At 44.1% G+C, this 27,262-nt stretch overlaps 1 protein-coding gene across 1 annotated transcript in view; it reads right to left on the bottom strand.

Annotated features, from left to right (window-relative positions):
- Window positions 1-794: 794 nt before the first annotated feature.
- BARX2 (BARX homeobox 2) overlaps window positions 795-27,262 on the bottom strand; it is a 50,517-nt gene continuing 24,049 nt past the window's right edge. Inside the window, exons 2-4 of the mRNA XM_065417448.1 lie at window positions 9,114-9,411; window positions 2,396-2,480; window positions 795-1,046 (exon numbers count right to left, since the gene is read on the bottom strand). Of these exons, the coding sequence (XP_065273520.1) occupies window positions 795-1,046; window positions 2,396-2,480; window positions 9,114-9,411 (635 nt within the window). The remainder of the gene's footprint in view (window positions 1,047-2,395; window positions 2,481-9,113; window positions 9,412-27,262) is intronic.

The raw sequence follows: 27,262 nt of genomic DNA, 5'->3' as shown, positions 1-27,262 counted from the left end.
CTGAAGCAAAAATCCCAGTTTTGGAGCAGCTTGAAATCCAAACCGTGATCTCAATCTAGATTTTACCCAATGGCCGTTATCTTTATAAAGGATTGCTCCACATCCCAGATCTGATCACCTCAAACCTCCCAGGAAGATCTGAAATCTGAACCTTGACCTGGGTCTGAATCTTGCACCTATCTTTATAATGGGCCGAACCAAAACCCTGGGTCTGTGCGTCCTCCAAAAAACTGTTTCACTTGGGCCCATGGCTAACAGAAATAAGTGCTGGTTAAATGAGAAATCGTGCTGTAAAAATTCCCCTTTTCCTGGCAGTCATTGCCTTGAGGCCGGTCTAAGTACTCTGTCCATATCTACCTTAAAAGGCAAAGATAAGGTCAAGCGAAACACCGAACCCTCCAAGATGGTCATATCACTACACACCCACCTTCCGCGGCATGAAAGGAGCCCTGAGGCTTTTCCTGATTCTCCAGGCTATCTCAGGTTTCTAGACACACAGTTTCTTCTGGAAGATAGCTCTAAAGTACTCAGGCCCCCTTGTTATCTGCAGGGAGGACTTACTGTTGGGAAGGGAAAGACTGTCACCAACATGCTGTTGGGAAGGGAAAGACTGTCACCATATGCATTGGGTTTCTTTGTTCCACGGTAGCCCACGCTGGTTGATTCCCAATGACACAAAGTGCACAAGCTTCTGACTTATACACAAGGTCTTTTTGTTTTGGGGTTTTTTTTTTTTAATTTGTTTTTTTCTCTTTCCTTTTTCTGTTTTTTTTTTTCCTTCTGTTTTTCCTCTTTTAACTCGAGGGCGTCGTCTCCTCCGGGGAGGGCTCCAATGTGTGCTCCGGAGACTTTCCCGTCTCCGAGGAGACTTCAGGCTTCTCCTCTGTCAATTCAGGCTCTTCTGGGGCCTGAGATGTCTCCAGCATCTGCCTCTGAACTTGGCTGTTCATCTTTTCCTCTGCCTCGATCTCTTCTGAGGTGGGGATGGAGTTTTTCTTCGGGCGGCCTTTGGGCTTTGTCGGAGCTTCCTGCCCACCTTTCAGTACCTAGAACAAAGATAATAAGTGTTTGGACCATTCTGAATTGCACTAGTGTCTGCCATCCAAGTTCCTGATGGTACTTTTAACATTAGGATAAAATCTATCCCTGTTCAAAGAGCTGGCCCACAGTTTAGGCACCCTTACCTCCTACTCCAGACTCAAGTGGAACTTAAGTGATGCGTAGGCCTTGTGGGACTTAAATGGGGCTTAATTAATTTAAATGGAAGCAAGTACAAATCCAGCAGACACTAATATCTCAGACTTTACGTAGGGTCCATTCGCTCATTTTCACTGGGCTGGGGAGGGCTCAACACAGCACACGCACAGGCTTGTCCAAAATTCAGCTCCCTTACTGAGATTTTCTTTTCATTCTTAGCTTAAGGAGGAACAATCAAACCTTAGCCTGAGTTTCCAAAGTGAGTTTTTCTCCTCCTGTCAGCTCCCTTGTCTCTTAGAGACTCAATCCTTTTTACTCCTGCTTTGGAACTAATGAGACCCATCTGGTCTTCCTACCAGGATAAGTCAGCAAAATAGCTCTGTCACCTCTATTATCTCCATTTTGCACACAGGGGAACTGGGGCAAAAGAGGAGGCAACTTGCCTAAGATCATGCAGTGAGTCAGTGACAGAACCAGAATGGAACTAATGGGACCTGACTGCTCCTGCCCTTCCTTTCCTCTAATACAATACAGGACAGACACCGAGTATTGTCATTATTGTAGCTGGAGTGATGTATTGGACAAGTAGATGTTTTTTTGAAGGACAGGGAGGAGGCTTGGTATATACTAACTGAGAAACTGCATGTAAAAAGGCTTGAAGTTGGGAGTGCATGAAGGAGATGAAGGGAAAGGTCAGGAGAGAAATGTGGGCACACCATGGGAAGCAGGAGCAGGTGTACAGGAAGAGATGGAGGCAGGGTCAGAGTTAAAGACAGCTTTAAAAGTTAGAAGCAGGGACATCGCCTATCAGAGCTGGACTTAGCTTCATTGAGTTGAAGTCTCTTTGTGGTCCCCAGTTGCCACTAGCAATAAAGATCCCAGGGTTGCCAAAAAATGAAAAGGGAGAAATTTCTGCTCCTCCCCTTTTCATCCCTTTGCTTTGAATCCACATTGCTGTCCATGGCCAGTCTCACCCAACGTACATTCAGCCATGTGAGCCTTTCGGGCAACCAGTTATCAGTAACAATCTGAACATTAAAATTCTGGACCAGATCCTCAGCTGGTATAAATCAGCATAGCTTCATTGGCAGAATTTATGCCAAAGACATCCAAATGTACACCCAGATTTACTCCAGCTCAGGATCCGTCTCTCTGACATTAGATTGGAGGCCTTGCTAGGAACCTATTGATCTCTTACCATTTTCTTCCACTTCATCCTGCGGTTCTGGTACCAAGTCTTCACCTGGAGCTGAGTCAGCCCCAGTGATTGGGCAAGGTCCAGCCTAGAAGACAAGAGATACAGAGACTTGACAAAGGAAATGTAGAGTCCAGATGCACTGCAGTAGCCAATCCCTGATTGTATCCTGCAGAGAGCCAATGGGGGGCTCACATACAGGAACGTAAATTCCAGAAAAAGATAGCTATCGGCTTCCTCTAACTTGTCTTTTCTCTCCAGTTCAGAGGAGAATTAAAAATCAGTGTAAACAGTCATGATCCAAATTTAGGATCTAAAAAAGTATGGTCTTATGGAGGAAGCAAGAATGGTCTTGTGGTTATGGTGCGGAACAGGGAGAGAGGATAGCTGGTCTGTTTCCATCTCTTCCTATGTGTTTTGTTGGACAAGTGAATGAGGACAAAAGTTCGGTCGTCCAGCTGGAGACAACTTGGCCCTGATATCCAGCACCTCTGAAAATCAGGCCTTGGGTCTCTCAAGACAGCACCCAAGAATTGACACCCAAAATCAGAGGCCACTTTTGAAAATTTTGGCCGTGTCTTTATTGTGCTTCACTTTCCCTATCTATAGACTGGAGATAAGGATGCTTTCTAACCTCACAAAGGTGTTGTGTGTCTGAATTTATTAATTTGCTGATATTACAGTGATGAGAGCTCTAGAAATGCCTATAAATACATTTGTGTGTGTTGGGCCTTCCAGGGACCTACAGTAGGCAGCACAGATGCTTATCCTAATTTATCCGGGCCAAACCTCCAAATCTATAGAGGTTCCTTTATAACTATTAATCTATTTATTTCTTTACAAAGCCTGAGATCTGGAGATCCTGGGCCAAGTTCATCCCTGATGAAATTCCTTTATTTGTCACTCAAGTGAGAATGAATCTAGACCTAGTGGTGCAGTGGAGCTGCATTTACGATGAATTTGACCTTGTGTGATTCAGAAATTCTAAGTTCTAAGTAGAGCTGGGCAAATGTTCTGCAACAACGGGAAGCCATGCAAAACTCAGATGGGTTCAAGTGCAAACATGGAGTTGCATCTAAACGCGTTTTAGGTCCTGTGAACTTTCTGTGGACCTTTTTGTAGTCCCGGAAACACTTTCCAAAGCTGAGTTTTTCATAACAAAAGTTGTGATCCAACTGGATATATAGAGGGGACAGTCACACACACCTATATCACCCTAACAAACAAACTCACACATGCTTTTCCCACTTTGGGTCCCCTTTGTAGTTAAAGGGGCTGATTTTCCGTCTCATACCACTCACTGTACTAAATAGCTGGAGTATTGAAGTCAAAGGAGCTACATGGATAAGTTTGGGAGAACAGAATCAAGCCCACAGGTTACAGACATTATCCCATCTGCACTCCTTTGCTTCTGATTAGCCATGCAACTAAGTAGCTCCCCATGTTCCTCAATGTAGCCCTCTGTCAAAGGACACAAGAGTGAGTGCAAATCTCAATCCATGTCCTTGCCACTGCGTTACCAGCTCATGAGCTCCCATGGGAAATATGTCTGCTTGACAAACTCCTGCCAGGAAGCCTGTGTCTTGTCACACCTAGATTACCTGTAACCTTTACAACCTCTCTCCGTATGCATTAGCATAACTGGCATTGCCTAGGAAACCAAAGAAACAAATAGAGAGAGAGAAAGGAAGAGCTAGGGGAGCAGAGATTGCTCATGAGTCTCGGTCATGTACAAAGCCAAAAAACTTTCATGCCTCTAATTAATTCAGCAGCCAAGACTGCTTGATTGATGGTGTCACTCAACTAGTCACATGAGGCAGTGCTGAGCCAGTCAGCACAACACCTGAGCCTTAGGGGATACAGAATCATGCCAAATGGGCCAGATAGCAAAAGAGCCCAGCATGCCGGGTACTGAGCTCTTTCAAAAAACCATAGCGTAGGAGTCACTATGGGAGCTGCTTAAAATTTGACCCCATTTAGGTGCTTAGCTGGGAGTTGCACTCATTTGAAAACCTGTCTCTGATTGTGGGTGCTAAGTGTTTGAAAATCTGGCCCAATGTGACCTGTGCTTTGGTGACATGATTCATCAGGTGAAAAAAATAAGCATATAGGTTAGAGGCAGGCTTGGCAGAATTCCATATGTTTTTTTTTTTTATAGTTTTGACAGATAATATCATTTATTTGTAAGCTTTTTGTATTGTTGTTCAATTTAAATTTTCAGAGTTGCAGGAAATTATGGGGGGGGTCAGGCACAAGGGGGAAAGTCACACAATAATAATTTAACGACAGTAGACGTTGTCGAGATTCAAAAAGTTATAGCTTTATAAATGTCAAGATCACGTCAAAATATACAAAGTAAATGTCCTGAAATCAAACAATAAAAAGTTCTCAAGCAGCATTTTTCTTACTTTGCCTATCTGTAAATTTTGTTTATTATCTATGGGGGGGGGGAATTTTAGCCAGTTTGTGTGTGTACAGTGAAAACAACATTCACTGACATTTACTGATCAAAATCTAATCCTTCCAACCTTAGGCCTCAGAAGTAGTTTAAACTAGGGGTTGGTGACACGTGGGGTTTTAGATTTTGTGAACCTCTCAAACACTTTTTTTAGGTTTGCAAAACTAATCTGAGTTGGCAACCTTTTCTCCAGTAATTTAAACCCACAATTTTCTCCCCACGCATCCCGACACATGGGTGATTCAAGTTCTTAAAAACAAACAAAAAAACCTCCCTTTCTTTTTTAGCATGCGTGATGCATTTGGCACAGAATAAAACCGAAAAGCTAGGCTGACATGATATGTGAATCTCAAATCACTTTGTAAATAGTAATACACTAAGCCTCAGAACTCTTTACATGAGGTAGGTCAGTAGTTACAAAAAGGGAAACTGAGGCACAGAGCGGTGTGGCGATTTGTCCAAGATTACCATACAACAGGTTAGAAACAGAGCCTGAAACAGAATTCAAGTCTCCTGGCTTCCACGCCAACGTGATGTCCATTGGAAAACACTTCACAGAGCCATACTGCCTCAAAGGGTAGTCTCAGATCTCCTTTGTGTGGGTTCCAGACAAACGGCAGTCAAACAAGCCTAATTCAGTATAACTAGAGCTGATCGGGAAACCTAGACACTTCTCCCCTTCAACATTTTTCAAATCAAAATATTTTGGGTTTCTGTGGGAATTTTCTAAAGAAACAAAATAAAAATCTTCACTTAGTTTCGTTTTGAAATGAAAATTTTCATTTAGTTTCCCAATGGCAAAAGAAAATGGAAATTTTTGTTTCATTCAAATGTCATTTTGCTTCATTTCTTGGAGGCTGAAATTTTTCAATTTTCTATTTTGGTTTCTGGATTTTCAGGACTTTTCCTCTCTCTTTCTCTGTTTCCCCTCTCTCCCCCCTCCCCTTTTTATTATTACTTTTTCTACTTTTTTTCCACTGGGAAAATTGGGGGGTGGAGTAAAAAGTATGTGAAATGGGAATGAAAACAAATTTCACACTTTTTTCCAACTGAAAACAAATTGGAAAATAGTGAGAAAGTGCATGAAAATTTTGGAAAACAGTTAAAAATGTGAAAAGTGGGTTTTTCCTCACTTTGACGTGCTTTTTTTTTTTATCTTTGCCCCCTTTTTAAAAAAAAAGAGAAATGGGTAAAACTCCCCCAATCCAAAAACTGAAAATGAACAGCTGAAATGTTTTATTTCCCAAACCTGAAGTGAAACTACATTTTAAGTGAAAACGAAAATGTCATTTAGACATACATTGATTCAAAATTAAACAAAAAATTTCATTCAGCTTAAAATGTCACCATTTTAGGTGTCACCAAATGAAATTAATAGGCAGCAGGTTTAAAACAAACAAAAGGAAGGGTTTCTTCACACAACGCACAGTCAACCTATAGAACTCTTTGCCAGAGGATGTTGTGAAGGCCAAAACTACAACAGGGTTAAAAAAAGAACTAGATAAATTCATGGAGGATAGGTCCATCAATGGCTATTAGCCAGGATGGGCAGGGATGGTGTCCCTAGCCTCTGTTTGCCAGAAGATGGGAATGGGCAACAGGGCATGGATCACTTGATGATTACCTGTTCTGTTCATTCCCTCTGGGGCACCTGGCATTGGCCACTGTCGGAAGACAGGATACTGGGCTAGATGGACCTTTGGTCTGACCCAGTATGGCCGTTCTTATGTCATTTTTGTTTTAGTTTTTGGAAAACAAAATACCCTGATTTCAAAATGAATATTTGGGGGTTACGTTTTCCAGTCAGAAATCAGAACATTTAATTAAAATTTCCCCATGGAAAATTTCAGTTTCACCAAAACCATATTTTCCAAAGGGAAAATTGTAAGGTATAAAAATCTCAACCAGCTCTAAATATAGACATCAACAGTCTTGGTTGAGAGACACTCAGGGAGAGACTGTGACCTTCCCTACTGGCGGCTGCAGTGAGGCTGTTGCACAACAAACCCAGCTCCCCATTGCACCTCTTTGTTTATGGGCTAGTCACAGTCCTCTATGTTCCCCGAGGGCAAAGACTGCTCCAGTCTAATGCTCATAGTGGAACTAGCTTCTCTAGAGGGGCTGGGTGATGGGCGGGTTTCTGCCTACACACCCACACCCATACCTGCACTAGCCAGTGGAACTGAGCCAGCATGGGAGAGGGAAAACATGCTGCACCCTTTCAAAGGGTGTAGCAGGGGAAAAAGCTTTGCTCTCTATTCCTTGCATGTATCTCTCTGCATAGATGCATGCTGCTATGCACATGTATCGAGCCCTCTCTTTATACAATACTCGCAGTATGTGGTTTCCATTCATTCTTTCTATTCAGGTCACCTTTGATCCTGGGGCAAGTTAGCCTTGAAATCAAATCTGGTCTTCTGCCCAAGTCCTCCACCAATGGCAGAGTCATCTTTCTCGGACCCGAAGACATCACAATTCAACTGGAGAGCACTCAGCACCGCAACGGCTGAGCAGCCCTTCTGCTACCTCTGCTTTTTCCACTTTTAAAAAACATTTTGGTCCTGTGTCTTTTAAAGTAGTAGTGATAGGCAATGCCATGGGAGAGACTCTACCCTCAGTGCAGAAAGCCCTTGCTATGCACGGCCAAGGTGCCCTCCAACCAGCCCTTGCCATGCATGACTGTGCCCTGATGCATTTGAAATGAATAGAAGTAAACTAGGGAGGAGCCAGATATAGTTTCCAGGGTGCCTGCTGTCCCCTCGCCTTGGAAAAGCGACTGTAGTTCAGGGACAGTATTTAGTATTTAAAGACAATGTTAAAGGTACCTGATGAAGCAGTGAGTAAATGGAGATCATGTTTCTTTAAGGGAGTCACACATGCACTTTGCACTAGGGTCAATGTCAGCACCCTGTGCTAGCCCCTGGAGAATCAGGCCCCCGATGTGCGACTTACACGACCATTTACATCACTGCTGACAGTTCAGCCCAGAGGTCTGGGGATTTGTTCTTAAACAAACTAGGGAAATGCAACCTAGATGGAGCTTCTCTAAGGTGGGTGCAAAACTGGTTGGAAAACAAATGCAAAGTACTTCATTTAGGAAGGAACAATCAGTTGCACACATACAAAATGGGAAATGACTGCCTAGGAAGGAGTACTGCGGAAAGGGATCTGGGGGTCATAGTGGACCACAAACTTAATATGAGTCAACAGTGTAACGCTGTTGCAGAAAAGCAAACATCATTCTGGGATGTATTAGCAGTAGTGTTGTAAACAAGGCATGAGAAGTAATTCTTCTGCTCTACTCTGCAATGATTAGGCCTCAACTGGAATATTGTGTCCAGTTCTGGGCGTCACATTTCAGGAAAGATGTCGACAAATTGGAAAAAGTCCAGAGAAGAGCAACAAAAATGATTAAAGGTCTAGGAAACATGACCTATGAAGGAAGATTGAAAAAACTGGGTTTGTTTAGTCCGGAAAAGAGAAGACTGAGGAGGGACATGATAACAGTGTTCAAGTACATAAAAGGTTGTTGGGGGAGGGAGAAGAATTGTTTTTCTTAACCTCTGAGTATAGGACAAGAAGCAGTGGGCTTAAATTGCAGCAAAGGAGGTTTAGGTTGGACATTAGGAAAAACTTCCTAACTGTCAGGGTGGTTAAGCACTGGAATAAATTGCCTAGAGAGGTTGTGGAATCTCCATCATTGGAGATTTTTAAGAGCAGGTTGGACAAACACCTGTCAGGAATGGTCTAGATAATACTTAGTCCTGCCATGAGTGCAGGGGACTGGATTAGATGACCTCTCGGGGTCCCTTCCAGTTCTCTGATTCTATGATTTCACTGATAGTCCTCAAGGCTGCACTGGGCCCTATATTCTCCTCTGTGAGCTCAGAATTTTATCTACCTTACCTCTGGTTTTCTGAGTGTCACGTATGTGAATCCCCTGTAGATGGCTAGGTTTCATAGGGTACGCCTACACAGCAAGCAGGGTCCCGCAGTAGCATGTCTCAGAGCCCAGGTTTACAGACTCAGGCTTACACTGCAGCACGAAAAATAGCTGCGTAGACATTCGGGCTCCGGTTCTGAAGCCTACTCCCATTCCTACAGCTCAGGCTCCAGTCTGAACACCAACACAGATATTTTTAGTGCTGTAGCATGAGCATGGGTCTGCAACTCACCGTGGCAGGATTCTACCCTAAGGGTCGTGGCCCCGGAGCCACTTTCCCAGCCTCACCTCCAGTCACACCCCCATCCCGTTCCTCTGACCTGTCTGGCGTGGACAGATACTTCTGCTTTTGGAATTTCTTCTCCAGCCCCATCAGCTGGAGTTCCGTGAAGATGGTCCGGCTTCGGCGAGGCTTTTTCAACCGCAGGGTGGGCTGCTCCCCTTCCGACTCGCTGCTGGCATGGGTTTCGCTGGCTTGTGTCTCCGCGCTGGTGGCTCCCAAGGAGGAGTGGGGTGACAACGCTCGGGAGCTGGGAGCTGCAGGGCCAAGGTGAGGGACCACAGAGGGCTGCCGGGTGATGACAGAGATGAGAGGATATGCCCTCAGAGATGGGGACCCTAGGAGGGAGGAAGCACAGAAGGGAAGTACAGTTCAGTGGCAGTATTGTCCAGTGGATAGTGCCCTGGACTGGGAGTCAGGAGACCTGGTTTTCATTCCTGGCTCTGCTGCTAACCTTCTGTGTGACCTTTTTTAGCAAGTCACTTCCCCTCTTTGGGCTTCTATTTCCTTTCCCCCCCCACCTTGCCCCTTCCACCCCCCACTCCCACTCCCGCTTTGTCTGTCTTATCTATTCACATAGTAAGATCCTTGAGGCAAAGAGTGTCTTCTACTGTTTGTTCGCCTAGTTGCCTTCTCTAGGTGCTACTGTAATACAACTAATAACTAATCAATTCAGTCATAAGTAGAGCTGTGTAGTTCTAGACGAGGAGTTTATTAGCCCCCAAAAATGCAGTTTGGGGACGACCCAAAACTATTTGCAAATTCAGATCAAACTGGGCAAATAGTTTTGGCCAAAACAACGAGGGTTTTTTTTTACGTCTGAAATGTTTCATTTAGACACTTTCAAAAATGAAACATTTTGATTTTTCATTTCAAAACAAGATTTCATTTCTAAATGTAATTAGATCTATTTAAATAAAAAGGTTTTAAAAAAAATCCAAAAACTAAACTTAACAAAAACAAACAAAATATGGTTTGGGGTCAACCCAAAATGATGATTTTTTTGGATTGTTAGGTTCAGCCATCAAACCAAAAAAACAATTGTTTGCTCAGTGCTAGTCCTGAGTGATATATGCAGTAGAGATGGTTCACTTTACCATCTAGTTTCACTGAGAGACGAAATCAAACCAAACTTTATGCCCGTCAGTCATTTAACCAGTGGAACTCTCCTTCTCTGTCGATGCTGAATGAATCCCTAGAAATGGGCCCAGACTGGACCATCAGGGCTGTACTAACCCTCAGAACTAGGCAGAAGTTCAGCTCTGGCTCGAGCACCAATCTTTGTGGCTAGGGGGCCATTCTGGAACATCAAATCCAAACATGCCCAAACTCTAGTGGAAGTTCTGATTCCGATCCAGGCTTCCCAACCCAGGCGTGAGTCTACTTCAATAGCATCCCTGTTCCTAAACCCTGTAAATCAGGCATCCTCTGACACTTTTGTATAGTGAAACTGGACCAATTTGTGGGGGATGTATGTTTCATTGTGGTGCGATAGGAACAAGAAATGTAGGGTCAGGACTCCTGGATTCTATTCACTGCTTTACAGCTGACTTGCTGTGTGATCTTGGGCAAGTCACATCACTTTTCTGTGCCTGTTTCCCAGTCTGTAACACTGGAATAATAATCCTTATCTCAGAGTTAAGATTTACCTAGGGAGTTAAGGTTTAATGCATTAATGTTTGTAAAGTGCTTTGAGAGCTTTAGACAAATGGTACTCTAGAAAGGCCAGGTCTGAGTACCATCATTGAGCCAGATTGTGAACCTCTTACACCTACTGATGAGCACCTGTTTACACACACAGTGGACCTCATTGGGACTGTGGACCTCATTGGGACTACTTCTATGAGCAACTTTTCACCATGGAGAGTAAGGGATTGACCATCTGGCTCAGAGAATGAGCAATCACGTTACAAATGCTGTTAAAAGCCTGTAAGTTTCTCTCTTTCTGGATAAATTATCCTTTCAGAATCTCATTGTTCATGCAACCAGGATTAGATTCTATTATTGTCCTCTGAGCTAGAGGACAGGGGTGTCAGACGTAATCAGTCACGCTCCCCATGGTGAGTAGCACAGAGCAAGCCAAAGAATAAGCCAGCACTTAGCAGCTCGATAATCAAAAATTACATAATCATGATGAAGTCTTTAAAAAGGGCAGTTCTAAGAATGATGGCTGAATTTAGTCATATCTGACTAAATGATTGCAGTGCTATCCAAACCTCTCCAGTAGCTGCAGCAATCTACAAAACCCAGCTGATTGCTGTGATCTCTACCACTATTTTTCCCTCTACATCAAAACTTTATTCAATTTGAAACAAAAACAAGACCTGAAATCCAAGAAAAGACAAGGCAAGAATTTACAAACAACCATTAACTGGTGTAATAGGAGGGGGAAAACAGTGATGTTTTGTTTCTATGGATCCTTTGGCACCTCGTGACAATGGTGATTTACAAATCTACCAGCTTGTTGGGCCAAATTCTGCCCTGATTTGCCCACCAATGGCTGTACAAAGAGGGTAAGTTTAGGTAGAACTCAACCCTTCACTTTACAGTGCCTGGTGTCTTGAATTCTGCCTTCACTGATACTTCCGCAGCCTCATTGACACCAGCTGGGTTGCATGGGAATAACTGAGGGCAGAACCTCTCCCACTGCATGGGAACCATCTTGCCAGTTGGCCACTGCCATTTCTTTCTCTGCCACTGTGGATTATGAATGGTGATGTGCTTGCCCCCAGCCTGCAGCCTCCTTTGTGCCAGCTACACCAGGGCAAACAAGGTGCAAGGCCCTCCACTAGGAGAATACCCCCAATGCAGGAGGCCCTCTGCAGGAACCATGGGGCCAACTCTACCCCTGCCCTGCCTGGCAGGAAGCCCTGGCACAGGCGATGATATTGGGTGGGACCAAAGACATGTTGGCGGAGTGGCTGGGTGGCAGTCCTATGCTTTGTCCTGCTGCTATGATCCGTGGGGGCCATAGTAGCTGGGCTATAATAGGGCAGCCCTCAAGGGCCCCTAACAGCCCCCAGCAGGCCCAGGATAGGGAGAGGGCAAGCACCATCCCTTGTGCCAACACAGGAATGGATATGGCCCACTCTATCTCCTACTCCAATATCAGGAGGTCTTGGTTAACAGCTTCCCAACCCTGGTATAGAGCCAAAGATCTCCCTGCGCTGCTGCAGGGCTGACACTCCAAACCTTTTCTCAGAGCCCAAAATGCCATTCCTATTCTTGCACATAGGTGGCTTTTGGCCAAAGCCAGACATCTAATTGATACTTTCTCCCTTACACCCCTGCGTGTTTCCAGTGTAGCAGGGAAGAAACCGCAAGATTGTTAAAGAGCAATAAATCACCCAAGCTCAGAAACTTCTGAAAGGCTCCAGCTGATTGAAACCTTGAGAGGGAAGCATTTTTACAAGGGACTGGCCTGTAGGGCGCTTAGCAAAGGGTATTTTATAGCAGAGCAATCAGTGATATTTGCTTTCCAGTTTGGGTTAAGGGTGGTACATGGGGCTGCACAGTGGGAGGGCTAGAACAGCTCCCAGAGCTAGGAAAAACTCAGACGTCAGGGATTGTTCTTTAGACTGCCGAAAGCTACTTATGTAAGAGGAATATGTAAAGGGGAAAAGGGAATCTCCTTCCTTGTACCATGATCACTGGCCTATACGTGTATGTTTATTATGCAGGGTAAGACACAATGGTTGGTTATTGTATGACAGCTGATGAATGCTGGGAAGCACAAGGGACCAGATTTCACAAGAGCATGGGTCCAGATTTTCAAGTACTCAGTCCCCTCAAGTGGGACCATATTTCAAAGCACTTAACTCCCATTTAAGCCCCTAAATAAGGGACATATTTTCCAAAGTGCTCAGCACCCAGCAGATCCTGTTGTGACACCTCTAGCCAGATTTTCAAAAGAGCTTAGCGCCTATTTATTTTGGTCTCCATATGGGAGCACTTACTTACTTACTTTGGAAAATCTGGTCTGTTACCCAGGAGTGCTGGGTCGCAAATAAGGATTTGCTATTGTCAGGCTGCTCATGAGTGCGAGGCAATAAACAGCTTGTTAGAGCTGTTGGCTCTAACTATTTTCTATTCATTTATTATTTAGGAATATAAAAAAAATGTAGGTCAAATATTGGGCCAAACAATTGTAGCAGCATCTCTTTAATTGACCATTATTAATAATAATAGTAAATAATCATTTTTATTTGTATTTCCATAGCATCTAGGGGTCCTGTTCATACACCAGGAACCCATTGTGCTAGGTGCTGTACAAACATAGCACAAAAAGATGGTCTCTGCCCCAATGAAAGCTTCATGTTTAAGCTTCTTTCTTTCCCTGTCCTGCCTTGGCATGGGGGATGGGCTAGATGACTTCTTGAGGTCCCTTCCAGCCCTACATTTCTATAATTCAGTGAAGATGCCTCATCTTCACTCCAGCACCTGACAAGGCTTCTCAGATTTCTCATCCCTAGTTCTGAAGGAATAAGGAGAATTTGCCATGCAGGATGGTTGAGAGATACAGCAAGGAGACCACTCAGAAAGATTCTTGGGATCTGAGACTACTGACACTGTCTGAGGGAAGGTTACAGTTACAAAAATAGGTCAAAGTCTATGAGCCTCGGTCTCCTCTTTCACTGGTTTAAATCAGGAGTAGCGGCATTGTAGCCAGCAGAGTGACATGGTTGAGACTTTCAAAGGAGCCTAAGGGAGTTAGGCACCCAACTCCCAAAATCCCAGCCATACAGGTGTAAGTGAGGTGTTGAGGAGGCCCCATGGGTCTGTCTAGCTAGGTAAATTTATAGAGCATTGATCACTGAAGAATCTAGGCTCTAGATCATAAAGTAAAAAGCTAGTGTACAAACTGATCTGAATCTAGGTGCCTCAAAGGTTGGGGGTGTTTGGATGCAAAGCCCTTCCTGTTCTATCTAGATATACCATTGATAAGGTTTCAGTCACTATGGTATCTAGATGCCATTTGCACAATTCAAATCCAAACAGTTCTGGATTTCAAACACCCCTAAGTTTGGATGCAAATATAGATTCTGAACATCGCAGAGTTCAAAAGTGTTTGGATCCTTCTCTAGACAGACACAGTAATTGTGGAAATGAAGCAATTTCTTAATCTACAACAAATTAAATATTGGCAAATGGCTCCGTCTGCTCAGTGCTGTCATGACTTGCTCGGTCTCAAACGTAAAGGAGCTGAGACAGCTGTTTTTCCATTCGGTAGCTCTGTCTTACTGAACAGTTTCAGTTGGATACAGACTATAGATTTCTCCATATCACTGTACCCAACACCAGCAACAGTTGGACTGTCCGGTTGTATCTGTCTCTGAAGTGACCAGATGTTAAGGCTGATTTGTCCACGGGCTGTCATATAATAATAATAATACTTTGAATTTCTATAGTACATTTAGTCTGAGTATCTCCAAGTGTTTTTAAAAGAAATCAGTCAAGCCTCACAGTGCCCCTATGAGATGAATGACTATTACTAGGTCCACTTTACTGGTGAATAAATGAGCCAGAGTGAGGTTAACTGACTTGCTAAAGGCCACATACTACCTCCGCGGCAGGGCATAGAACCCAGGAGTCCTGGTTCCTAGTTAGAGGCATGTAAAATATTCATAACAAAATACAAAAAGACTCAGAATTCAAAAGGATTTTTTTTTTCATCATGAACACCAAGAAAACAGCAGGAAAATCATTCCATTTCCCCAAAAGGATTTAATCCAGAATGAGAATTTTTACGAGTCAAAGCAGGCTCATTTCTCAGGCATAACTCAGATCCCTATGGCAGCGTGTTACATCCACTTCCCACAGATGTGAACACAAGGTGCAAGCCAGTGGAGAATCAGGTTCCCCTGAGCCGGTTCTGAGCCCAAATGTACTAACAGGAACTGAAAACACTTGCTTTTCATCAGACCGACCTGAAGTCAGCTCCAACCATCTGTTGGAAGGTTTTGATTAAACTCCTTATGACCACTGGACATGACAAATATATACCACCACAACCCCCACCGGATCACATTTCAAAAGTTTCATGAAAATTAAATACTTCAGACAAATCTTTTTTTTTTTTCTTCTCCCCTGCACCTCTGGGCACTGTGTGATCTATGCTGCATACCTTTGACACAGACAAATACAAACTAGGGGAGAAAAGGGAAAGCACTAATTAATTGCACTGTTTGGCTGCCGGCAATGGCAGAACAGTTTCTCCTCCTGGGCAAAGTCAGCTAATTCTGTTTTGGAAAGAAAGAAGAAGGAAGAAAAGATTTATGGGTCAGCTCCCCTTGGCAGGTCAGCTCAGCTCGGAGGCAGAATACGATCTCACTCGGAACACGCTGCAGCGAAAGGTAAATAAAAGAAGAAAATGAACTTACGACACAGGAAAGTCTATAAATCTGCCCAGTCCTAAGTGTCAAAACAAAAGGAAACCAAAAAGGAGTTTAGTTCATTTTCCAAATGAAACATCAGCTTCAGACTGCGGTGAAAGTGCAGGCGGCCTGAAGGAAGAAAAGATCTAGCCTCGAAGAGAAGAAAAGAAACCTTAAATATGGAGCTGAGCAGAAAATGGGGAATTTTCATCAAAAAACTGAAAAGAGACAACAATAAAGTTAGTTTTCAGCAACCAAAAATTTTGGCTGAAATTTTTCATTTTTCTGACAAAAATATTGAAAATGTTCTAAGAAAGCCAATGCTTTCCACAAAAATTTCTGTTTAATCAAAAATCCAATTTTCTGTTCAAAAATTGCTGGTAATTTTTTGGACCAGCCCTGCTTAGAAATAAGGAAAGAGAAATAATTTGCATATTCGCTCAGGGGTTGCCTAATTCTGCTCTGACTGAAATCAATAGGAGTTTTACCCCTGGCTTCAATAGGAGCAGGATTACGCCAATGCTGAGTGCATCTGAAAATCCCACTGAGGCTGTTAGCGCTGGAGCAAACAGGCAGTGGGTGAAATTCACCCTGGGGCAGAAGACCAGCACAAAGCCTATGGTCTGGTTAAGTCCCACCTCAGGCCAGATCTTCAGCTCATGCACATCAGCATCCAAGTCATTTTACACCAGCTGAGGATCTGGCCTTTAAGTGAGATCTAGGTGGTACATAGTCCTTGGGCCTGCTGTCTGCACAAAGGTGAATTTCACCCCAAGAGCATTTGTTATTCACAGACCAGACCCTCAGTTGGTGTAAATTAGTGAAGCTCTGTTGAAGTGGGAGGTGAGGATCTGGCCCAACAGAAGAACTAACCCCGGTTTGCTCCAGCAGCCAAAACGCTAGTGCAAACCTTAGTGCAGGGTCCTTGGAGAGCAAACCCCCAGGAGGATAGGCTGTCATAGCAATTTCTCTCTTGCACTGTGGGGGCTAGTGCTGTCCAAGAACTGGTCAGTACTGGGGAGGGAGATAGTATGATCAAGGTAGCATAGGACATGCTGCTTCACCACCCCCCTTAGCAGCCTCTGCCAACAGGCCTTCTATGGAGCCACAGACATAAACTAAAGCACCCCCTTTCCCCCCAGCAGAAATCAAGATGGAGGGCAGCAGTGGCAACACCACCCTTCAGCCTTGTTGGCATGGGGAGCAGTCATGTATCCCTCCCTGCTCCAGCCACACTGGCGCTGGCTGCAGAACTATCCATAGATGCCTCTTTTCTTTCAATCCACGCAGAGAACCCTTCTGTGCATTCTCCCGTCTCGTGGTGTGCCGCAGCAACCCAAGGCTTTGGCAGGCACACGATGCCCCACTTCCCCAGGAGGACATTTCCTATATTCTGTCTTATCAGCTCTTACGTTACATTTTTATAGGCCCTCTCCTTCATGACCCATATTCAAATGTACAAGGAAACCTAAGTTCTCATATTAGGACCAGCACACTCTATAATAAATTATTTATTATGTAATCAGGGCAGCATCCAATATTTGCCAGGCGATTACCAAATGCTGGAGAAAGATGGTGTTCAGAGGGGGTAACAATCTACGCACAGACACATATTCAAAGGCAAGGAGAAAGGGGAATGACAATAATATATATGTTGCCTGTTGTCTGGCTCTCTGTCCAAGATCACCTGTTGCACCAAACAAGTCAATACACATACACACAAATAAGCTTGGTTCACGGTAAGGAGCATGGGAGAAGCAGGTGTTTAAGAGGGGTCTGAATGTGAAGAGCAGCATTGCCAATTCATGCAATCTTATCGCAAGTCTCACTACATGTGCTGTTTCTCTTCAAGCTGGAGCTCCCACTGTCGGAGTTTGGTTACTACCTTGGAATTTCAGCTTTTATTTAAAAATAAAACTTAAGGTTCCAGCCCTTGTGGTGGCAGAGAAACGCTTGAAAACCTGTACCCTAAATGCTCTGACAATGGAAGGCAAATAAAAAGATCCCAAAATGTATTACGTATACTTTTTAAAAAATCTCTTGACAGTTCCTAGCCTCAAAATATGCTACAGATTCTTGAGCACCATCTATTAGGACCTTGTCTATTAATGACCTATTTCCATATAGATATAGATATAGATATAGATATACACAGAACACTCCCATCACAGAAGGAGGCATTGAGGTGAAAATCCATTTGGAAGTTAATGTTAGTGCAGAACACAGCAGGCTGCTAAGGATGCAGAATTTCTTGCTGGGAGCATAGGCAACTGGTGCTCCAAGATCTGCACTGGCTGCCTACACGTTTTGGGGCAGAGGGTAAGCCATTGGTATTGAACTAGAAAGCTCTAAATGTCTTCAGACCTTCCTACCTGCAGCAGCACCTCTCTCACTGTGCCATACTGCCACAACAGAGTAGCAGGGACACAAGAACTGGGTCCCCCACTCAGTATAATTGTGAAGGGGCTTCCCCCAGAGAGCATTCTTTGTCAGGCCCCTTTTCTTTGGGACATATTCCCCACTGTGGTCTGCAATAGCATGTATCTGTCAATCTTCAGGGCATGGCAGAATGCTCATCATTTTAGAAGTGCTGCTCAAGAAGTAGGTACTGTTGGGGGTGATCTATAGGGGGATTTGGTTTATGGCTGTGTTGCTGGTTATTTAGTTGTTATTCTAGGATATGGAGATGCTGTCTGTTTCTTTGGGGATTAGTATATTTTAGGTGATTGTCAGAGTTGCTCAGATAGGCACCTCTTCTTGATTCATAAAGCTAAGCAAAGAAACACCTGCCACGCAGACTTCTGTTAGGTTGCCTGTACAGCCATGCATTGCAATGGATATTCCCAGTTTTGCCAGTTCACACAATTTTAGACTCCTGGAGTTGTGGGACTGCATGGGAATCTCAGCTTTCAGTTTTTTAAAAAGTATGTTTTGAACTCTTATGGTTGCAGAGAAAAGTTATAAAAAGTGACCCAAGTGCACCCGAAAGTCTCAAAATTCAAAGGGCAAATAAAAAGAACCCAGCATGTATAATTTCTTTTTAAAATATCTCTTGATTTTTAAGACCAATTTCATTATTTGAGGGGGGTCCAGGTTTATGCTTTTTGAACCTTTAGATTAGCAATACTGGATTCCATGGGGCCGGATGCAATACATCCAAGGGTGCTGAGGGAGTTGGCTGATGTGATTGCAGAGCCATTGGCCATTATCTTTGAAAACTCGTGGCGATATGGGGAGGTCCCAGACGATTGGAAAAAGGCAAATATAGTGCCCATCTTTAAAAAAGGGAAGAAGGAGAATCTGGGGAACTACAGACTGGTCAGCCTCCCCTCAGTCCCTGGAAAAATCATGGAGCAGGTCCTCAGGAATCCATTTTGAAGCACTTGGAGGAGAGGAAGGTGATCGGGAACAGTCAACATGGATTCACCAAGGGCAAGTCATGCCTGACCAACCTGATTGCCTTCTATGATGAGATAATTGGCTCTGTGGATATGGAGAAAGCGGTGGATGTGATATACCTTGACTTTAGCAAAGCTTTTGCTGGAGATGGATTACCTACAGCAATGGAAAATCCTTCTGTCAATATAGGAAGCAGCCACACTACAGCAGCATATCTACACTGTCATAACTCATAGTGTACACATGGCCTGAGAGGAGGCTCAGGCCTTCAGGCAGTTACTACCATTGACCAAACCTGCTGATGGTAGGTATAATCCCTGTGCCACATGGGCTATCTTCTAGGGGTAATTTCCTTAAGGTTTCTATCATGTTAAGAACAGACTCTCACAGATGCTTGATCAGACAGCAGCAGCTGCTGCTGCGTCCAAAAACCCTCAGTAATTATTTTAAGTTTTCCCCAGGATGCCATATCTTTCCCTCTTAGTTTCGGCAAGTAGATATTTGTGCCCAAACCAGGCAGAGTTAAAGGGTTCCCATCGGGTTTTTGAATAACAGCAACAATGTTACACACAGAGATTCCAACTAACGTGAGGAATAATTAAGATACTAAAGCTTTTCTGGGGCTAACCGGATCCCTCAACATATTCACCAATATGAACCAGGAGATTACAATAACTGAAGATACGGGGCCAGATTCTCAGCTGGGGTAAGTCAGCGTAGGTCCATTGAAGTAATTGGACCAGCTGAGGATCTGGACCAAACAGTGCACAATGTAGCATAGAAACAAAGAGCCAAGTCTACCCCTAGTTTCAAACCATGAGCCTGAGTGGATTTACATCAGGGATGAATTCACTCCAGCGGTTGCATCTGTGGTGTAGAGAGGATGCAGCTGTTGTTACCATTGTTTCACCTAATTGGATTAGATGATACAATGGTAAACGTACCTGAGTCTGTGTGTGTCTCATGACCAGTACAGTACAGTTTCTGCCAGTGGAGCTGCACCTGTTAGGAATTACAGGGCCAAACAAAATCTAGTGAAGACAGGGCACATGTTGGGTAACAATGGGTAAATCACACTTGCTGGGTGTACAGTTACTTGGTTCAGAAGTCAGCCATGAAACAGTTAATACTAATGATGAGTGACCAAGGTTTGAAATCTGAATAACCCAGAACTTAGGAACAGTTCAGATTTTGATCCAGACCTGCATTTTTCAGCTGACCCCCATCTGTATAATGGACTGAACTGAAACTCTGGATCCGAATCCTCTGACCCAGACTTTGGAACCAGATCTCAGCTTTGCAGCTCAGGCCCTTCTCTAGTTATTATGTATTAAACACGGATTCTGAAGATGAGTTTACTTTATTCCAGGCCTGCACCTGGTTGCAATTCCTATACTCCTCGGGATCGGTACATGGGAGCACAATCACTTGGATGACCAGAGAGGTCTCACAGCCAGGATTTTTAATTGGCTCTCTGTTTTTTGGTTGCACACAAAGGCCTGCTGTAGCTAAGCCGAAGCCAAAGATTCTGCACATGTGCAGCGGTGAAGGGCACTCCTGGAACATTCTGAAAGTTTCCAAAAATAGCCCCAAGACTCAGCCAAAGGTCACAGCACCATGGGAATCGTCAGTCTCATGGAGGCTGGAGGGAAACGGGCAGCAGTTAGTGCTCAAATAAAAGCGTAGGATCATTCCTGCTGGTGCCAGAGAATCATTTTCATCAAGGTTCCTCGCTGGGTGCACAGTCCAACAGCTCGCCATTGGAGTTCACAGGTACAGCTTGCACCGTAGACAGTTTCAGTTTCAGTCCATTGACAAGGAAGACAAGTGTTGCCAAAGCTAAATGCAATCCAATCAAGTATCAAAGGGCTTCTCAGTAACCAGTGGTTTCTCTCCCTTGGGAAAAATCCTGATTCCCATTGAAATCAATGGCAATGTCCCCATTGGCTTCAATGGAGCCAGGATTTCACCCCTGTGTCCTGAGCTGGAGGAAAATGGGAAGAAAACAAACATTTGTGGAAACTCTCTTTAAAATGCCCATTTTCAGCTGTCGTTGAGATTTTCTGACCAAGAGCCCTATTCTCTGTTGCCCTGCACCTTGTGTAGTGCTTTACACACCTCCAGCGTAGGGTCTAAAAATGCTAACAGATTGGAATTGGTGGTATTTTACATCCACTTTGCACTGGAGTAAATGACAACACATGGTGCAAGACACAAGAGAATTAGGGCCCAGCTCTGCAGTGTGTTGCCTTGACAATATTCATGGCTGTTATTGTTCATTTCTCATAAGTTTCAAGTTGCCACATATTCTGAAGCTATTGAGGAAGGAGACAGGGAAGGGAAAGTGTGGATATACTGGTATCCAGCTATTATAGAATCATAGAATATCAGGGTTGGAAGGGACCTCAGGAGGTCATCTAGTCCAACCCCCGGCTCAAAGCAGGACCAATCCCCAACTAAATCCCCAAATGGCCCCCTCAAGGAGTAAACTCACACAGCTGGGTTTAGCAGGCCAATGCTCAAACCACTGAGCTATCCCTCTCCCCCAAACCCCTAAGCTATTTTAGGGCTTCCTACAGTAAATGTCACTGTAGGGTCTAAAGAGCTGCAAGTAGTTGACTAAGTAAGAGGTAAAGGTCACAGTTTTTAAAAGCAGATTTCAATTTTGTGTCAACAACTCTGCACCTGGAATCAATTGCAAGCAGAAGTCTAACTATCCTAATTTGTGTAAATATTAATTGTTGTTGTTAGCATAATAATACCTCGCAATTAAACAGCGCTCTTCATCAATGTGCTTCACAGAGATTAAATGCAAATAAATAAACCCATAAAAACCAACTGCATATACATTTATCTACCAGGCATAGGACTTAGTGACAAATTCAGATCCAGTTCCATAGCTGAACGTCCCCAAAGTTCTGGAGGGTTTGGCCCAATTTAGGAGTTGACCCGCACATGAAATTTCCCCAGAGTCTGGAGCTGATGAGAGCCAGGGCTTTGATTCAGGCCCATCCCCATTAGCAACTTATCAACTCAATGTTTCTGTATAATGGTTACATAATAATACTAATTAATAAGTGTGAATGTATTGAGGCACCCATGCCTCAAGGTCTTTGGAGGCCTTAACAAAATCTAACCAGAAGGATAATTAATACTTACTTGCTAATAATTACATTTAATATTTATGCCATGCTTTTTACATCTTCAAGGCGCTGTACAGACATTAACTAATTAGCCCAGAACATGGGACAAGTCTAAGAAACTCCCAGAGCAAGCGCTCAGCTAGGTGACTGCAGCAAAGATAACTGGTATAAAACCCTGCATTAGATAGCTCATCCCCCTGCGTCTAACTCTACTTTAATATACACAATCCAAAATCCATAAAGGTCTTGAATGCAGAGCCCTGAAGGATGCCACTAACTCTTGCCTATAATAATAATAATGCTTTGTACTTCTGTGCTATTCAGGAAGCAGTGTGGGTGGGGCACTGAACGGGGGGTGGAGGGTGTCAGAAGACCCACCTCTGTCATTGACCTTGGGCAACTCATTTAATTACTCTGTGCCTCAGTTTCCTAATCTCAGAGGATGATAGTGCTTTGCCACACTTTTTAAAGTGTTTTGAGGTCTAAGGATAGAAAAAGCACTATAGGTGTATTGTTATTGTTATGTATAGCATCTTCTATCCCAAGCTCCCTGTCAAGTTGGAGAGTGTTCCAGATCCTGTTCTACCCTTACTGGAGAAGGAAATTTATAAATAAAGGTGGATGTTTTTTTCAAAGTAGCTTTTAAGAAAACCATCAGGTTGGCTCTCAAGAAATCCCGTGTAGCAAATGTCACAGCACAAGTGACTCTGGACTAACCATTTCTAAGGAAAATACCCACTGCTTTCCTAATGAATCTACCCTGCTTCATATATTCAAGCCACAATCTCTGTCTTGGAAGGATATGCCCCTTTATGATAATCTCTACTCCATAGCTGCGTATGGGTCCAATCCTGAAAGGTGCTGAGCACCATCTTAGAGGAGGTGTGTGCTGTTTCTTTAAATCTGTAGCAGGAGGCAGCACAGGTGAGGTGGCTGGGGAAAGGTTCTAGGCAGAAGCAGTGACACAGAGAGAGAGAGAGAGAAGCAGAATATTTTAAAGGTGACACAATTTTCTTTATTCTAATAAAGTCTCTTGATCAGTGTTAGAAGAAAGCGACTCTTTCTGGGATTCTTTACAATTGGCACATGGCACTTTCAAATCCTATTGACTTCACTGGGAATGGGGGGGGTGCTCACAACCCTAAGAGGGTCACCCCTTATGTCCCCTAGAAAGAAGAATGGACCTGAAGCCATGTCATTTGGAACCAGTTCCAAATGAGCAGAGGGTCTTTGTATGAGCTCCTATTCCAGACCTTTCGTGTTTGGACTCTGAGGGAGTTTTAAGGCCAGGGTATGTCAGTCCCAGAGGAAACACATCTCTGTAAACCACAGCATTTGGACAACGCAGGAAAGTTACTGGGATACAAGCCATCAGTCCATTTACTGTGTCTGTCGAGCCCTGCAGAGATACAAAATTTGTATCCACATCCGATCCCCGATCTGCAAACATGGTCCGTGGATATCCACAGATTTGCAGGGCTCTATATGTCTGAATCGAGGGACCTTTTGGCTCCAGCAAGTTAACTTCAATTTAAAGATCATTCTCTTGAACTAAGTCATGCTAAATATTCTGGCCAACTATTTCCTCCATTACCAAGAATAAAATCCTGCTCTAGGTTTCAGAGTTTTATGGACCGAGTTTAGTAAATCAAAGTAGCCAAAAGATTACAGAACCAAATGCTTATAATCGGGGAAACGATTTGCAAACAGCATCTGGTCTTGTTTATTGGGGGTGAGGAAGGGAATATTGCATGGAGGAGATCCAGCTCTCAGTGTACTCAAGATTAGCCCACAGCAACCATCTGTCTTACACAGATGACAGTCAGATGAAAAGAAACCTCAGGGCATTGAGGAAGATTTTGGAAACCCAGGATCAATCCTCCTGCTCTGCCACAGACTGCCTGGGTGATGTTGGGCAAGTCACTTAATCTTTCTGTCCCTCTGTACAATGGGGATAATGCTTCCCCATTAGAACGATTGTGAGGCATTCATATACAACAGCGACAGGTTCCACTGAGCTCCGTTCAGACTCAGGGATCTGCCAGTGCACTTGCGTAAGGCCGTCAGAACAGAGACTGGTCTACAGACATGCACACTTGCACCATAATAAGGGTTTGAATGAGCACCTTTTGTTACTTCAGTGCAAGTCTGTGTGCGGATGTTTTTAGTTTGGAATAAAGTGCCCCCTTTGATTTAGCTTGAGTTGGTGAGGCTCTTTTATTCTGACATAACGATGGCCCTGTAATCATTTCTATACTAGATCTGAAGGGGTTAAGGTGGGCCTGAGTGGCCAATTAACCCAGCTGGGTGAGCCCGGCCTAATTAAAGATGGAGCTGGGCAGTGACTATAATGAAAGGAAGCACAGATTAGAAAGAGGCTGCAGGGACAGAGGGAAAGGATGCTACAATCCCTTTCCGGGCGTTTGAGAGAGCAGCAGGGTCATAGAAGAAGCCTCAGGGACCCTCTCTTGAGTAGCAGAGTCTGGCAAGAGGCCAGGAGAGACATGGAGCAGCCATGGAAAGTAGAACAAGCTCCAGTGATGAGGATCCCTGATAAAAGGGCAGGATCTGGACTCCTAGGGAGAGAGCCCTGTGAGGCGTTCAACTGAGGAACAGAGCAAGGGGAACTTCAGAGGCTTGAGAGGTCAAACCTGGGGAGGGCAGATGTTGGGTTACGTTTATACTTTGGGTTTTGGGGTTTATTGGGGGATTTCAGGGAAGAGTCTGAGTCGTGGCCCTGAAAGAAGGGGGAAACTTCGAGGGGTTGTGGGAGAGGCCCACTGACAGGCTGTGGTAGGGTCGTAGCAGCACACAGTCTGATGGAGCAGGCCTGGGCTGCTGGTTTATAGGGTCCCTAGACTGGAACCAAGTGTAGTGGGAGGCCCTAAGAAGGGGATGAAGGGCAGTTGAAAGTCCTGAGAGAAGAGGTACAGTGACCCCAGAGTTGAGGGCTGAAGACCGGACATAAGGATTGGGACAGTTATTTGCCTGGACTTTTTGTTACCCTGAGAGAGGTGGGATTCAGGCTGGAGGGCTGAGTCACAAGAAGAAGCAGACTGCTGCAGGGCAGGAGCTACCATCAACAGAAGGTGCTAGAGGAGGAGAGACTGCTAGGCCATGCCCAGCTACAAGGGGAACACATCCTGTGGTGAGTTCTCCCTTGCACGGGTCCATTGTCCCTAAGTGTGGCGGAAAGTAGCCTGGTAGGGGTTTTACTGGTTGAAAAGCAACACCCTGAAGTGCCCCTAGAAACGCGTTTGAAAGGCAGGTCAACTCCCACTTTGTATGGCATTGTTTGTGTCTAAATTACATGCATCATGCTGTGTGTGCATAAATCAATCAGTCCTTTATTTCCTCTTCTGTTAATTGTTATCACAACAGCCATAAGCAAACACTAACTTTGGACAGCTGACTAGCAGCGCACACAAAAGCACTCTTCAGGTTTCACAAGCCCACCCTTGTCTTTCGTGCCAACAAAAAGCTGGCCATAAATGTCACTGCCTCTTCCTGCTTCAGAGGCATAAACCAAATTGGTGGGTGACACAAGGGAAGAAATAGAGTTTAATTATTGCTAAACAGAGATCCGTTTAATATTGGCTTGACAGGCCTTGTGGAAAATGCTTTTATCTCCTGGGCCAGTGACCAGTTTTTAATTCTTGCTTTCTTGGAAGACGCCCCACTTTCTGTGAATGAAATGAAAGGAGCATTTCAACAGGTGCCAGTGTAAATCTGTTAGACATGTGCTGAGTTTTGGTTAAAACTTTGCTTGTTATAATCTCAAATGTTGTCCTGTTATAATCTCACTCCGACCCAAAACCTCCTAGCAAAGGTGTCTCCTGAGCTGCATATATGATTCTTTGATCTCCGATCTGCCCTAATAGAGAGAACATGCGTCTCCGTTTCCTCTCTGGGACAAAAATAAACTCGGTGGGCGATTTGACTGAACAGCTGCACACACAATGCAATTTAGAAGGATGCAAATGATACATGAGCGAGTTTTGTCCAACCTTCCCATCCTTTGTGTTTGTCAATTAGAAGAGAGACAAATCCCTCGTGGCTGGGTAATGAAGGAACAACATACAGCAGGGATAAAGATACTCATACTGCCAACAGCAGTGTTATTCAAAGAAGTCCAGAGCATGCATGTTGGAATCCATAGCTACGTGGAGTGTAGACTGGGGCCAGACTCCATTAGCTCCGGGATTTCATCCAGTCCTGACATTTGTTGTTGATGATGTCAGTTTTGCGTTTCCTTTAAATGTTATGTGATGTGTTCAGAACAAATAGATTCAAGCCTACTGTAACAAGTCCATGACTACCCAGGAAGCTTCAAACCCTCAGGCCTCCGCCATTTGAATGAAAAGAGACTCTCCCCTAGACATCAGCAGTATAAGACCTATGACATATGGATGAGCCATTTTCATTTCATCCAATAAGAGCAGTAGTACACACATGTACATGCTCATTTTGGTCGTACACCAACAAAATAGACTTAAGACATATAAAACAATCTCATTTTTCAGATGGCTAAAATTTATTAATATCGAATTCATCAAAATCTACTGCTGTAACATGGCTTCTAGCACTGATGACAATTTTAGCACCAAAACACAGGCCTGTACCATTTCAGTGAAAGGGGGTAACTTTGTTTGTAGCATTAGCAGACTCTTATCCTCTATGTAGACCAGCCAGTAAAGGGTAGATGACACACTTAGGCCCTGATCCTGAAAAACGTATGTATGATTGCCAGAAGCTGGGATGGGATGACAGGGGATGGATCACTAGACAATTGCCCTGTTCTGTTCATTTCCTCTGAGGTGTCTGGTACCAGCCACTGTCGGAAGACAGGATCCTGGGCTAGATGGACTGTTGGTCTGACCCAGTCTGGCCATTCTTATACACAGTGTAAGTAGTTCCATTGACTTCAATGGGACTATTCACAATGCACAAAATTAGACTTGTGCATAAGTCTTTCCGAATCGGGGTCTTAGCTAGCATGTTGCACTATCACTGACCCTTCCTCCTGCCCTGACTCTAACACTGAAATGTGAGTGTCCCATATGAGGCAGGATACCCAGGACTGTTATACCTGCAATCTGCAGGCAGAATTTCTCATTCTGCTTGTTCCAACACATCCATTTCGCTGGCCTGCGCCGTGGCCCAGAAGCAAAGGAAAGGACATGCTGCATTCATTCTGCAGACCTGTTGTTGAGGGTATGTCAAACCACGCTACTGAATATTTCCTTTATCCCCAAAACAAGGCAGATAGATGC

The sequence above is a fragment of the Emys orbicularis genome, chromosome 15 (assembly GCF_028017835.1).
Source record: "Emys orbicularis isolate rEmyOrb1 chromosome 15, rEmyOrb1.hap1, whole genome shotgun sequence".
NCBI lineage: Eukaryota > Metazoa > Chordata > Testudines > Emydidae > Emys > Emys orbicularis.
This window is presented reverse-complemented; position numbering and strand designations above follow the sequence as displayed.